The sequence below is a fragment of the Neodiprion lecontei genome, chromosome 5, assembly GCF_021901455.1.
Source record: "Neodiprion lecontei isolate iyNeoLeco1 chromosome 5, iyNeoLeco1.1, whole genome shotgun sequence".
Taxonomy (NCBI): Eukaryota; Metazoa; Arthropoda; class Insecta; order Hymenoptera; family Diprionidae; genus Neodiprion; species Neodiprion lecontei.
The window spans coordinates 5,593,753-5,609,720 of NC_060264.1; the positions used below are offsets into that span (position 1 = coordinate 5,593,753).

At 45.5% G+C, this 15,968-nt stretch overlaps 1 protein-coding gene across 8 annotated transcripts in view; it reads left to right on the forward strand.

The window, feature by feature from the left end:
• LOC107217344 overlaps positions 1-15,968 on the forward strand; it is a 163,811-nt gene that overhangs the window by 107,523 nt on the left and 40,320 nt on the right. Inside the window, exon 1 of one of the 8 annotated variants that reach the window (XM_046741672.1) lies at positions 11,379-12,750. The exons of the other annotated variants lie outside the window; for them this stretch is intronic. Within the exon in view, the coding sequence (XP_046597628.1) occupies positions 12,721-12,750 (30 nt within the window). The 5' untranslated portion in view covers positions 11,379-12,720. Of the gene's footprint in view, positions 1-11,378; positions 12,751-15,968 lie in introns of those variants that run through there. 8 annotated transcript variants of the gene reach the window in all.

The window sequence follows — 15,968 nt, forward strand, 5'->3', positions numbered from 1 at the left end:
AAGAGGCGTTGCGCCGCGAATCTGCCCCTCTCCGCTTTTCGGGGATTGTTATTTCGCTCTTCCTTCGCCCTTTCTCTTTTCTTCCCGTTTTTCCCCTCACTCAACCTTCTTTTTGGCTCGAAGAAGGAGCGGGAAATGTCTTTCCTCAACTGAAATGTACGACGCTGACGATGAAAGGAGAGTGCCCCGTAAAAAAGAAAGCAAATAGAATGTGAAACAAGGCTCTTCAATGCGAAACGTGTTTGCAACGAATTTTTAAGACGACCTATTAGTATCGAAATTTCCGCAAATACGTTTTTCTCACTCTCGAGGCCAGCTTTTGGAGGATGCGGGAAACTTGAAAGCGTGTACAATTCACCGAGAGGTAGATTAGAAATCGTTGGGGAAACTTGCAGCAGCAGAGTCCAGACGGCTGATTAATATCCACGGCGTAATTACCACTCCACCGTCGTGCACCGCACTCGGTATCCAACTATTCCAGCTAGACAATTCTCTGCAACTGTTGTACCGATGTGATTGTTCAAAGACAAACGTACGAGTCACGAGACAACAGTGAACTTGGGTACAAGTCGTGTCGTTACATTGGATATAGAAATATGCGTTGTTGATTATTATCAACTGACAAATTTCCTGCCGGAGAGAAGAGAAAAATATTTGTAAATCACTGTAAGGGGATAAAAATTCCTCCTCCGGGTATTTTCGCCGGGAAAAAGTAACGGACGTAATGGAAATGGATGAAAACGATTGGTGGAAAAGCAGAAGGTGAGGGGAAAAACACGAGGAACAATGAACAGGCGGAAACGGAAGTTATGAAACGCGGTAGGAACCGCAAAGTTTTGAGGAATGTCGGAGAAGCGTCTGGTGCAGGACTCGCTCGTAACTGTCGCAAACCTCCGGATGAGATATGGTGAGCATTTCGTCGAGCCGACGGAGCCGAAGACAGCCCTTGCTTGAAGGATGATAAATATTCCGAGAGAACAATTTACATCCCACTTTGCAAGGAGAAATCCCCATGGTACCAGGGTCCAAAATTCCCTAGTCCCATCCCCGTCACGCGGCGGCTGCCGGCATACCTTGTCGTCCTCGGAGATCCTTTTCAAGGGTTTTCACCCCCCGCGTCCTGCAGCCAGCCATCCAGCCAGCCGGCAACACTCGAGTCCCGCAAACTATATAATATCCACACTCGGAGCTGTCAGTTTGACGTTTTACCAAATTGCCAAAAACTTTTCATCCTTCTTGCCTCTGCGGACAGGCAAAAGATACCGCATCTCTTTTTCAACCCTTATACGCACTCTCGTCGATTCGCTGGTCCGGCGATCAGCGTAATCGACCTCATCCAGACCCCGAAAGCTCCATTAACAAGTTGGAAATCGCGAACGATCCGGAAATGTCACCTCGCCTTGGTTTTCCTACATTTTTTATAACCACGTCGCGAAAGTGGAAGGAAAGTGTCCGTCGGTTCGAACTTCGCACGGAGGAGGTACTGATCTTAGCGAGGCGAGCGATTGCCTGGCGAAAAAATCATCATTTCACGAATACGTCGTATCCTGACCCGCATCGACGTTTCGAGAACCAGCTGCACCTGCTTTCGGCCACCACGTAAGGCAATCGCTGAAAAAACCCGGTCCAACAACGGCGAACAGCCAACCAGCGATACGGATCATGCGGGCATTTGGCGCCGTGCGTCGATTAGGTTTGACGACCGAAATGGCAAAACCATCGTACGTGTCAAAGTCGGATGGACTCGGATGCGGGATCATTATGTTCCGGAGTCGTTGGGGTGTTCTCTGAGTGGTGGCGATTAAAATTATTCTTCGTCGACCATTCTCTTCTCAGTCCTTTTATCAGAGCATCGAAAACGTTTAAATTAAACTTTTCTCTGTGGAAGAATATTTTTTGCAAGGAATAACAGTGTCGACTCGGTGTAGGATGGCGTTTTATTCTTCATCCTCGAAGCACGCACCGTGGTTCCTGATGTTTGGCACCGTAAGGAGAAAAGCATTTGCCGGATTAAATTTCGCGGGGATGACAAGAGAGGCTAGACGCCACCGACGTTTCCTCGTTTATCCTTATACGGGACCTATTGATCAACGCTGGGAAAGATAACGCGATATATCAATATATATTTCTTGGGTTAGGTGGGCATGGTTTGAAAGGCGAGAAGTGAACTGAATTCGAAGGCGTCGAAGATGAATAAGAGGGAATCGGAGTAAGGCCACCCTCCAGGAGGGGTGGAGGCGTCACGACGGCGCCAGTAGCTTCCCGTCTCCGTGTTTTCTCCCCTCTTGCCTCTTTCCAGCGCCGGCTGACGTCGGGACGTCAAATTGCAGACGTTGGTCATCAGCGTTAAAATAACGGGAAGTAATCGCCGGCGCGTTGAGGAAACACAAGAAAAATAAAAAGTAAAAATCCTCGCCCGCTTGCCAGATAACGAACCCCGGTAGCTCCCGCGAGAATGAGTTTGCTCTTCCAGTTGAATATTTTCTTCGAGCCCGCGAGTCCGCGGTATTCGCGCGGCATTCCTTTATTCGGAATTCAAATCCCGGCGCCGTTTTTCCGCTCTTTCATTCCGGTATTTTTCGTTATTTTTCAACGAAACTTTTTAACGGGTTAGGAGGGCCAGGCTACGCGTTTAGTTTTTAGTACCGCCATCCAGTGGGGCAGGACGATGTTGAATGGCGCGACACGTAGCCGGAGAAAAGGGTCCGTTGACGAAGGGTCGGTCGATGCATGTCCTACCGGGTTTCGAGATATTTCGACAGGGCTGCGCACAAAGCCTGCCTAATGGATTTCGAACGCAACTTCGGTCCCCGGGTTTCAAGCTGGCCAACAACAATCCACTGCAGTTAATTCACGCGAATCCACCATTGTACTCGTACACACACTCCTGCAACCGGTGGGTACGCGGAATGTAATTTTCGACGCCTCTCACGCTAACTAACACCCTTCAAAACGTCCTTTAACTTTGGTTATCGAGCTGAATGCACCATTCAACCATCGGTAACGCAATTCCCATCCCATCCACCCCCACTCCCCGTCGCTCATCCACCTCCTCATCACGCTTCGACGTGCGGTACATGCTGCACACGACAATCCGACACGCCACGAGATGCCTCCGTATTGAAAAAATCCATTGTCCCGTACCGCTGTACCAACCATAGCTGCCCAGAGTCTATCATCCCACGATGGTCTAATCGCATATCTGTTTATTTTACTCCATCGCGAGGATTAGGATGAATCTCCCAATTATTGACCCATTTGTTTTCCACAATTACAAATTGACGGCACAAATTTTGAATTTGTCGATGATTAGTTTGCTGGAAGGTTAGACACCTCAAATTTATTTTTTGGTAATTATAGAACCAAAAAAGTCAATAACTGGTACACTTACCTTACTTGGAAGCCGTCAATTTTCATCATACATCAAACCAGGAGTCAATTTTTGTTCACATTATTCCTCGTCGAAGTGATATGTATAATTAGAACATGATAGAAATGTGTTCAACCTTCAAGATTACTGGGACTCCTGAACGATTGCTGACCGTTTGACTAATTTTGAATTTCTGTTTCGAGGGCGGAGACGCAAGGTGCAAGCTTAAAGGAATTGGACAAATATTTTCGTTTACAAATTTGCTTTCGAACAGAATTATTTCGTAGTCTGTGTAAGTGTTTGGTGGCTTCCACTTTAGGGATTTTCACCTTTCTGTTAAGATTTATTGGAAATTTATTGCATTCACTCATCGTTAATTCGTACATTCTAACCAATTCAGAGTGATTCTTGCTACTTTACAACTGTTTAATGACTATTTCAGGAATGGAAAAAGATAAAACTCTGAATTTTTTCTCGAAATAACCATCGTTCGCATATCCCTTAGCCTGCACCTCAGGTAGACGCCGATAATTTGTACGTTTTTATGGCATTCTGACAGTTTCTGACTTTTTATTTCCCTCCCTGAGGAGAGGAAAAGGCGACAAAGCATTAGATATCTGTTCCCTCAACGGAACCATGCATGTGTGAACATTTTTTTTTCTCCTCTCACTCCCCATTTCTTCTCCGCTTTATTTACCCACGATCCTCACCTTTCTATCACGCATCTCGGGCCTCAGCCAGCGTCTATTCAGTGTATCTCCATTCGGCACTATTAATTCTTTTCAAATTCAACGTCTCCTCGAAAACTCGGAAACCGAGTGCAAACTCCTGTTGAAGTCGTAAAAGTCAGGCTAAGCCAGCTTGCGCAGGCTGGATCCTGGTCCCGGTTTGCCAGCGTCAAAGCTTCGCGGGGGTCAAACAACAAAGAATTGGATGATCCTCCAGGCTCTCAGAGCCCTCGTCCTGACTGAACTTTACTGGAAATAAAATATTTATCGATTCCAAACCAGCGCACCGCGGGGGATTTTCACGCTCTGCATTGTAAGAATGACCGGCAGTATCCTTCCAACGAATTATCAGCGCTCACCGCCTCTGCTCATCGACCTTCGATACTCTAAGCCTGGTCTCTTTACACTTGGAAAGTGGTCACTAATCGATATCGCGTCAAGTTCACGTTTCACTCACAGAGACTCAAAGGCGTGGATCAATTAATTCCGCAACGGTCAACCTATTCCGTGTCGATTAGTCGAGCATAAAGGAGTCGTCCGGGCAAGCATTCCTCGCTTCGCGAATACATCTCAACCCCCGTACATATCGTAATTCGCCATTCTATCAGATGCTCGCGCACCCCGGTCTTTAATCAATGTGCAAAACATAGGTGCGGGAACCGCGGGAATTATTTGCCTGCCGTTCGCGAAGCGCGAGGGTCTCGATTTCTCCCCTTATATATACCATCGTTGGATTTCCGCATGCCTACTGTCCTCTCAGTTCACGAATAGGGCGTGTTTCGGGCTCGTCGGCAAATAAAGGGTAGAACGAGACCGTGCAGCAGTGGCAGCAGCAACAGCAGCAGCGGTGACCCGGTGAAACGATGTTCTCTCCTTCCATCCGCTCGGCGATTACCACTCGATGCGAAACATGGGGGGTGGAAACGCAATGCGGAGTCGGATCATGGTTCTCGTATTTCATGAGGCTAGAAGAGCTTCCGGTCCGGCAGGCAGCATCCACATTCACCGGCGGATCTTCGTCGTTCGATCGTCGATCATCGCGATCCACGTTCAGGGCATCGGAAATGCGGACGTGTATAGATCAATCCAGATTATCCTCCCGCTTATGGGATGCATGCTAATTACCGCCGACACACTCGACCCCAAATTCGGATCCACCGTTTTGCCGCGGGTCGAACCCCCAACGAGTGAAAACGTCCGTGGGTATTTCGTGCAGGCTTAAACCGAGAAGAGGACACCACTGGGCTGCTGGACACTCGAACGTGCGAACGTGCCGCCAGGATCAATTCAGAGCTTTGGGCTCGTCCGGACTTTCTGGTCTACGAGTTGGGTCCGATGCTACGTGCCGAAGGTACGCTTCGTAATTCCCGATATGCCGACAAGTCGACGTGGAAATATTACTCGTCATGGATTATGGGTAGCAAGCAGTACATCGTTTCAGCATCACCGCCGCTTGTATTGGATCGGCAATGGTTGGAAACCGTGAAACTTGGAAGCTCATGGACCTGAAGTTGCCATCGATGGAGTTTGAATAACGAATCGAACAATTACGAATACTGATCTTCGGTAATGAAGGAACGGGTCATCAAGATTATGTTCAACACTGATTCGTGATTGCAAGGCTTTAGCGGCTTGCGTAAGAAACGCGGTGACAGTGGCAACTTGCGTTTTATATCATAACATTATTCTAGATCGATGAAAACTTTGGATACGTAGAATCATCCATGTTTACACCAGACTCCGAATCTGCGCACTTTTGAGTCACCTCGCACTCGGTGACCGTGATCCCCGGGTGATTGTGGGAGCTTGTTTAACGTATGCAAAGTCACACAAAGATCGCGCAAGCACGACGCTGTGGTCTCTGGCCAACGTAGATATGCAGTGACGGTAAATAGCGTGAAAATTATCCGAAAAGTGTGTACAGCCGCGGTGAGATTTCTGCGCGAAACTTTAGTTTCTTTCTTCATTTTTCATCACCCTCGTGACGATTGTCGTTGGAAAATCTTACACCGAATTGCAAATGGTCTAGAAAAATCGTTCAGCCTGTCCAAGCTCCTTGGATTTCCACGAGGATTAAGTCAGTAGCGTTACAGTAACGATTAATGTTTAGGAAAAATCGGAAAAAAATACTTGGCACCTTTAGGATTGTCCGAAATTTTATAAATCCGTGATAAATGAAACATACTCATATATTTCGAAAAGTAAACTCTTTGAAAGTCACTAGGAAATTGCACAATGATGATTTTTTACACGTGACATTTCGTTACGTTAACGTTACTAACTTCAGCCACGTGGATTTTCAACGCTTATTACGTGCATGCGCAAAGCCGACAGTTTTTTTTTTTTTTTTTCAACTCTAGATGTAACATTACTGCAGCAACGCAGCTTAACCCGCAGTGAAAGTTGTCTCGGCTGTGTAGGATTCACAATGAAAGTCGACGCGTCTGCAGCAGAAAGCGGATCCGTCGTCACGACAACCGTCGAAAGCCGCGCTTCAGAGTTGAATGATATCAAAGTGCTCTTGACCTTGGGAGCCAGCCGATTATGGATCTCTTTGTGAGGCTTCAAACTGGCGCTGAGGTTGAAATGCACCTTTAGAATATTTCGATGTACTTGTGTATACATGACGTACGTATATCGCGTGTCTAATGGCATAAGGACGCGTGCACCGTTATACGAACTTTTACCACGCGTAAAAGCAAAAAGGCTTATTTTTTCCCCATTTGTATTTATGCGGAAAACTTAACGGAAGGTACCTTGAAATCGATAAATTTATCAATTGACGGTATAAAGTCGTAAGTACTGTCGGTTATGCCCTTTCATCTCGAACTTTATGACTTGTTTATATAGTTTATGACGAACTCGTACCATTTACAAATGTGATAAATAAAAACAAATTTTTGTGCCGAAAGAGCGTGTCGACAAGAACCTTTACCTTACAAAATTCGCATTTTTGGCGCATACGTCCTTATATACACCATTGGGCACCCGATATTTTCTTCTGATATCACATCCCCGATAGAGAACGATCGAACGCCCATGGGTGAATTAAATTCACCGAGAATAAGGAATCCGTTGAAAATCTGAGATGACGATACCAACCGAACTCTGAAACCGACGCATGCACGCGCTCCAATAAATAGAAGACGACGGCCTTTCTGGCGGATGGATGGGACGCGGAGTCCCTTTCTGTCCTTTGTGACTGTAAAGAGGGAGATAAGGTATGCAGCTGAGAATAGTGGAGAGTCTGGGATGAGAAGAAGAGAGGGCGAGCCGCGAAAGAGCGGAATAGGGGGATCGCATATTAAATTGTTTGCCTCCCAGAATGTCTCCGACGTCGGCCGGTTTCGCTTTCGTCTAACGTAGGGCGAAAAGGTCTCGTGGCAGTTCTGATATTGGCAACTTGTTAATACACTTTAATAGCGGCGACGCCCGTCGTCGCCCTCCGGCGTCGTCGTCGTTCTTACGCACCATCAGAGGCACTCGAGAATCGATCGTAGAAATACGCCAGACAATACAGCCGTCCGCACAGGGAAGATCCTTGAATTTACGACTGTAACGAACCGCGTCCTGCCGCCGACGGATCCTCGCCATCCCTTCTCGTCCGACCAGACTTTCGCCAATTAATTAATCCCGGCTCCGATACCATTCGGGCCAAACGCCTCTACCGTTTAATCGAATCCTCGCCAAATCCGCCGCGCGTTTCGATTCAAACGCGGAAATGATCAAGTTGAATTTCCATTGAAAGGACTTGATTGTCAACGGAAAACGTCAGGGGGGGGGGGGGGAATTTTCCAGCTTCTCAACTCCGGTTCCACTGTTCCTCTTGAATGTTTCTTATCTGCATACGGAGTCCTGTCCCAGGACTCTCGCTTAACCCTGAACCAATTCCACACCGAGGATTATTGAACCCTGCACAATCGGCGTCCGATTTCATTTTCGTCCACGTGGTCGAAGGGTCTCGATTTGCGGGTAGGAGAAATGTATTCTGAAATCGAATCACGCAATAGCGAAAGTGCCTCATACCTTCCGTTCGCGTCTAGACGACTGCTGCAGCACACGACTGGATGCAAGAGATGGGTTTAAGCTGGGTCGAAGTGCGCTGTGACGGGCTCTGAACTCGAGACCGAGAGCCTCGATGCTGCAGGGTTACGAGGACGAAGCTAGTAACGTCGTTCTAACATTGCATGTTTGGGACAACTCGCTACTTCGCATCTTCAGGATCGTCTGATAAATTTGATAAGCAACGATAAAGAAAAGATACTAATATTTTTTAAGTACAAATCCTTGAAAGTCGTTCAGAAATTATTACCGTCACAGTAATGATTTTTTTTCTTTGACGTTTCGTTACGTTAACCCTACTAACTTCAACCTCGTGCAGGGTTCGTTTCGTATCGTCTCTGACGCAGCTTGCCTTTGAATACGTTAATTAATGAAATCAATTAACAAATCGTTTAACCAAGCACGCGGCTCTTTTCAACCCCCGACTTCACGAGCCCCGTTCTTTGAACGTATTCGGTACACGACCTTTGCTCGTGTATGTATAACATGTTCGAGTTGGTCGAACGCGGCAGGTGTGTCCTGCATGTGCGATATTTTATACGGCTGCAGGAACGAAACCAATTAGGCATTGTTACGTACGGCGAGAGAATGGAGCCAATTAGAGAAAATATCACGTAATTTGTGCTTTTTTCATATTTAATTCTCTCTCTCTCTCTCTCTCTCTCTCTCTCTCTCTCTCTCTCTCTCTCTTTTTATATATTACTTTTTTTCTTCAGACAATTCGACGAAACGCAGCACGAGATATTTAATTGTTTTGCGAAGTGACAGAGCTGGGAGGGAGCGAGGAATCCAAGCCCGCTAGCTGGGTGCAGGAAAACCTTGAGACGCACTTTACGACTATTGCTGTCAAGCGTATATATAAGGTATAAGGGTTGCAGGTCGCTCGTCCGACGACCCTTCATTCGTCCTGATTGCCAGAGTAAATTATATCACGAGAGGTGCATACCTCCCTCGAGAAATTCTCATACCTTAGACCGTGCGACGAGGCTTGGCTAGATTTGGAATATTTGCCTAAAAGCGTTTCACCGAAACATTTGAGATTCGCCTAGACCCGGACTAATTTGCTACCATGACGTACAAAAAAAAAACTTGATTTCGTTACAACGATCCTCGCGGCGTGTTACTTGGTGGCAGAAAATGAAACGTCATCGTGAAAGTTGAGGGGTCGAGTACTTATCGAAATTATCCACTCTCGATCGTCGCAGATTACGTGAAACGAGCCACGTTATCACCGATGGCCAATAACAAGATAGTGTCTGCGAAGGGAATTAAGGCGGTATTACAACGCATGTGCGATTCAGCTGGCATGAATTCCTTATACACAGAACGGGCATAATCTCCATTCCCGAAACGCGAAATCCTCTCTACTAGCCTCTCGGCCACCGTGGAATCACCCGAGTAATGAATTCATAGTTTCGATTGCCCGCCCCTTGGTAGCAACGGGCTCTGGTAAGGATGTGGAATATCCTTTACCACGGGTGATTCCGGTTATGGGTTTGTGAAAGTAATTAAAATCGGATTAACACCGGAGTCGGGCCGTCGGCCGAGATATGCGTGACGATCCGGTTATTTTTCCTCCTACTTTTCCTCCGACCGACGCGATGTGCTCGCTCTCGGTGTATTTAACGCGGGGTTAATACCGACCTACAAATTATGGCGCGATGCCAGATATGCGAACGTCATTCATGCTGCGCCAGCCGACCGCCGCTCCGCATGCCCAACGGTATTTATACGTGTACGTCAACCCCGCGAGTCACGAAGGGGTTGCTTTATATACTCCCGTACACAGAGACTGACGTCACCGACCCCCATGGCGAAGAATACACGACAACCATCCCTGCCCAGCACGAAACAATAATTTCTTCTCAACTCAAAATGCGCAGTATAAATCGATGGACGATTGGCTCTTGCAGGTTTTTTAACTTGGATACCGTTTTTAGCCGGGTTTTCAGAGGTGAAAGAAACGTTATTGCAACCAAATCTGGAACTGATTAGATTTTTGCTTTCATCGGTTCAGTATCTTTTCAATTATTTAAATAACAAACGTTCAATAAAAATGATGATATCTTGAGAATTGATGAATCGATTTGAATGAAAATTGTTACCGTGGGATTTTTTTTTTTTTTTTTGGTTTAAGGTGTCAGATCAGCGAAATTTAAATTTGGCGTGTTCAATAAGCTGAAAAAAAAAAACTAAAAACATTTGGATTTCGATGAAATCTCGTACTCGTCGGTTCGTTGAGTGGCTCATCACGAATTTGAACTTTTTTGGGGTCACCGATAACGAATCCAAGGTCAGGCTTCCAAACCTTGTAATGTTGGATCCGTTATAGCGGTTCGTAAAAAAAAAAAAAAAAAAAAAATCGTCATATTTTCATGTAATATCGTATCCAAGGGCTTTCGAATCGTTAATCACGAATCCGAATTCGTACTTTGAAATTCGAATTGGATATTATTCTTTCTTTTCTCAACGAACTTGGAACCTGCAGCATGAGAACGGGAAGTTCGTGGCCAGTCTAAAGCCATTTGTTCCATCAAAATTGAACGTAGATAAACTTTTTCGATATTCTTCAGGCCAGCCTTGTATACATACGTTAAAACATCAACGTTGCGCAGTTGACCCCGGAAGCCAGACGCGTGCTTAAATGTTAATCGGATACCGAGTAAATCCCATTTTTCACGGTGTACTGAAAATATATTCATGCATCTACATCCCGCTGCATTTCGCGGCAGTTACGCGACTCGCACCTTTCCGACACGCACGTGCCACGTGTAAGTTTCACACCAGCTTTTACAAAGCATCGAGGAATGACATCCAGCGCGATTCGATGACCCGTGTAACACGTGAACCATATTCACTCGCAGATTCGTTCATCCCTTGCGTATCTACGGAATCCCGCGGCGTGTTTCTCGTCGTTTAAAACCGCGGCGCAAAATTTCACGAAAGGAACCGACGTACCTATAATACCCATAACAACGAGGCGTCGCGGCGCTTAAAGCTCGACGCAGGCGCGTCGCATGGCGTCTGGGGGGATGAGTGAGTCACGGCGCCGCGATGCCGTTCACTTTCGACCAGCCAGTCAGCCGGCGTCCCCTAACCGTGATGCACACGCTCCGAAAATCTTTGTCCATGGATCGTATGCGTGGTTCGGTCACGTTCCAGCTTTGTTGACAAGCGTAGTTGTTTGTTTTTTTTTTTTTTCATCCCCCTTGGCTCGATGCACGATCGGTCGAATGTCACCGCATACGTTCGAAACGCGGCGGGCACTTCGATCGGGGAATCAATCGGTTGGCGAGATATTCACGCAACTTTCACCCTCGGCATCCCCTTACCAACGAACATGTGAACGCGGAGTGAGATCCTTTTTCCCTGCTTTTCGTAAATAGTCTGTACGTACGTACAACGTATGTCAATGTTTTTATAACGTCGTTTAACAGATTTTAACGTAAACACTATCGTAACATATTACTGATCTACGTCTCTGAGGTATTCGTTGTATACATGTATACATGTTTATATTCTTATACCCGACGAAGCGTTGATTAGTATAACAACATCGTGTCAGTGTGAGTTTGTCACGTTTCGTAAGTTTTACCCAACTATTGCGTCGCAACCGTTATTTGATATCGAAGATTGTGTAGAATTTTCAAAGTAAACGACCGCGTAATACTATTTTTTATAACGTCACTTGTACCCGTTGTTCGTTGTATAAACGCGGTGATAACAACATTCTACAAATGTGAGAAGTAAATCAATTTTTACGGTGTTCCACGATACGTGGATCTACACGGTGGTGAGTTATTAACTGTGAATAATTGAAGCTAAAACACGAGGATTACGATTGGACGATATTTGTATCCTGGAACGGTGCGATTGTACGAGATTTTTTATCTCAGCGACAACAAGTCGTGCAACGCGGATCCTGGAGAGAGACCGAAACCGTGGGCTGGTTCATCAGGGAGGGGCGGGTTGGAGTGACGAAGTAAAAACATCTGTTGGCGCGGTGCTTTTTCCACAGTCAATCCGCAGCGGCAACAACGCCGAGAGCAAATAGCGTCGAAAAGATGCCACGAGAGGATGCATAAATCGAGATAATCAACGCGCCCTTCCTTCCTTCCTTCCCTCTATCTTACCATATTATCCCTCACTTCGTTGATCTTCTACTCATCATCCACGTGGTGAATATTGAGAATTTCTTTCGACAAGCGTATAACGGAAGGGAGAGAGAAAGATACTCGATAAGGGAGGAGATCGTCCGGGGTTTCGTAACGAAGAACGCTGAGTCGCGTGTTTCGAAATAAGAGCAGCTGCGACGACAGGCCTCCACGCTTGGCGCGTGGGCCCCGGTTTTGTCGGTCCCCTCTCTTTTATCCTCCACCCCCTCGACGGCGTCTCAGGGGCCTGCGAGTCCAACGAGGGCGACACGACGCCAGGGTGGCCACAAGGGTGCATCGGTGGGGCCCAGCGCCGAGAGGGGTGCAGAAAGCCGCCCCCCCTCAGAGGGGATGCCACGCCACGGACGACCGCCGCCCTCCGAACACCCCCGAGAACCACCGTCCCATGGGCGCCAATCTCACCAAGCAGAGTAGGGTGAGTTTCTGTTCTATTACGGAAATTTGTCGGACCACCCCCCCTCTTGTATCGAGCAACGGCGGAAGAATCGGCGGAGAGATTTCTGACCAGTTTGAATTGTTTGCATGTTTTTTTTTTTTGGAGGAAAAGCCGGTCGGTTGTTTAGGTTCTCCCGTTTGTATACCTTCGACGGTTTTTTTTTTTTTATTGCTCCGCGGCATTGGTTTTAGTCTTGTTTCTTGTTTAATCGCAGCAGCGAGCTTCGAATTCCTGTCGTCTTGTTCGGTCAAGGGTTGACTAGAAATCCAATAATCAAAAATGTTGAAACATGTCTGGTAATTTTATTTTCGATAATGAAAATTAACTCGAATGAAAACAATTTCTAGATTTTTTTTTTAACAAAAATTAATCCAGAGCAAAGTCGAATAACACAGGTTAAGATATTGACAGTTTAAGAAAGAATTATTATAATTGCATTGTTTGAAATTATTGAACTTTGATGCCCCCGATTTCTTCTCAACACCGCGGCACACAAAATCAATGGCTATCGAGTGTCTCCGTAAGAAAGGAATTCTTGACGTACCGCTCGAGGAGTTGTAATTACACTTCATACATATCTATCGTGGTAATTTTCTCGTTGTTGTTGGAAAGCGCTTCCTCGCTCTCCCAAGCGAACAATTTTCACAATTACACAACGCTAAGTTTGTTGTTTTCGAAACAACCGATTACTACGCTTACGTGTACCGTTGAATTATTCAAATTCTTAAAGGGATGACAGGCAGGGGACTGTTTAAAGCGATTACACACGTTACTCGATTCGAGTCTTTTCGTTGACTGCAAGCATCAAGGGTGAATCAAGAATTGAATCATCCCTCGAAGCAATCGACCCGAATACTGTCACTGATTTTTAAATCTTTCTTTTTCGCCAAATTACTCGATGCTCTTATTTTGTGAGTAAAAAAAAGAATAAAAAAAAAACATACCGCGTGGACACAACTATCTTCCGATAACCCGATTGTGATACGAGCTTGAAAAGTTTCTATTATGCGATAATACACGCATCGCTTTTTGCGGCGCTTACATACCGCAGCCTATATTTATCGTTCAACTTGAAATAACGGTCGATGGACGCGAAAGAGCAGAGAAACCGTTGGGAATTCGGCAGCTGGGTTTTCAAAGAACAGGTGCAAATGCGGCTGATCTCTATAACTTTGTTCCCCCCCCTACTCCTATCTCCCTACTCATTCCGTGTTTATTTATTTTTATTTTCCTCCTCCCCTCGTCTCGTCTCTTAATCTATTTCTCTCCTACTTTTTTTTTCCCACCCAACATCGCGGCAGAGGAAAAACGTGGTCCGAAGTTTACACCGATCGACCAAAGCTCTCCCTACCTTACATCTCGATCGCTGATTCCCAAATCCCCTCGCAGCCTCAACTCCACCTTCTTCTATCCTCTATTTTTCTAGTTCTAAACTTAACCCGATGGCCAGACGGCGTTGCACGTATAGTATACCCGTCCGTACACCTAGCCGTGCCTGTATATATGTGTGTAGGTGCAACGGCTGAGTGCAGTAATCCTGAACTTGCAGCTCATCACGAAGCCCCCTCCGTTAGTATGGCTGGCAACAGCTTATACGTGCCGAGAATTCCAAATCAAGTGAATTTTATTTGCATTATGTATCAAATTGCCACCGTCAACAAGAGCCAAGTTGCACGGGGGGTTGAAAAACCCCGAAGGAAGATAAGGGAAAAAAAAGAGAGAGAGAACAAAAAAAAATAAATAAAACGCGTGTATGTATAGGGAGAATGGACAAAGCGGACCGCGTAAACGATACAGTAATTAAACACTGATTCTTAAATCACGAGAACTGCATGTTTTCAAGATAACGTCGAATGCGAACGAGTACTAATACAATAATGATAATATTTTAATACGATTTCTTGAGGACAAGAAAAAAAAAAAAAAATACAAGCATCACTGCGAATAAGAGACGAATATCTGTTAAAGAGGAGCTGCTGCCGTGCCATGAAACTCCGCATTGCAGCCTCCCACGCAGATTCGATGAGCTGCAGTCGGCAGAAAAGTCGGTGAAAGAGACAAATAGTCGTCGAGAGATGCGGGGAGTTGCAAGTAAGGGAAGGACGAGTAAGAGAGTAGAAAACCGCGAAGGTTGGGTGGGCGCGAATTTATTCGTAATATATCGAGAGGATCACTAGCGTGAATATTTAAGAGGCGAGTCCTGCAGCCGGGTCTGTGTGTCCGTATATCTTGGATGCTGGGCCGAAGAGATTACGGAGCCGGAAACGTATCTCATCTCTGGTTTAAATTATCGCGACGTGCCAGTTTCGGAATAAAGTTGCAAAATTATGTGGACATACGCGCGTGCGTGTGTGTGTGTAATAACAAGTACGCGAAAAACAGGATCATCCAAACGAGATTCAAACCGTACTGATCTTTTTCTGTACTCCAAGTTTTCTTACGCGTTTTAACACGTACAATACAGTTTTTAGTTGAAACGAATTAGTGATTAAATTAGATCACTCTTTGCACTTAGTGAGAAAAGAGTTTGTTTGTTGTTGAGAAACGTGTATCTGAATATGGGGGAATAAATGTTTCGATATTGATATCAAACTTTAGTTGAGTCAAATATGATTTGTTAATTACTAACAAACATTTATTTCTCCATGTCCAAGTATATGTACCTTTTTTAACAGTAAATAATAGACTCTGAACTTGAATACAACATCCCATATTTTGCGTGATTGTATGGGTATCGTGTCTACACTTTATACCGAAATATACTGATCATCCCCTTTTCGGGAAAGTTATCGTGGTTTTGAAATAACGTTGGTTTGAAATTTGCGCACATCGTGAGTGTATTTGTACCGTTATCGCGATTTTTGTCCAACCACTTTAGATAGACGATCTCGCTCACGCGTGACAACGACATCCACGTCATTCTAACGGATGCGGGGTGATTGTTCAATCTGCGAATTTAATCTTGTCTATCGCACGTCGGTTTTGCCATCGTTGCAGCTCTTGAAATCCGACTCGATTAATCTGCACTACATCGCAGAGGTCGAATGGTGGTCGCAAAAATGCAACCTTATTATACCTTCCCTTCATTCGCGCCAACAAACAAAAATTAAAAAGTATTCGGGTAAATGTAATTCAAATTTCACTAATTTTATACAACGATAAATGTAATAAATTGGCTACAATTTAGAGCTATCAGT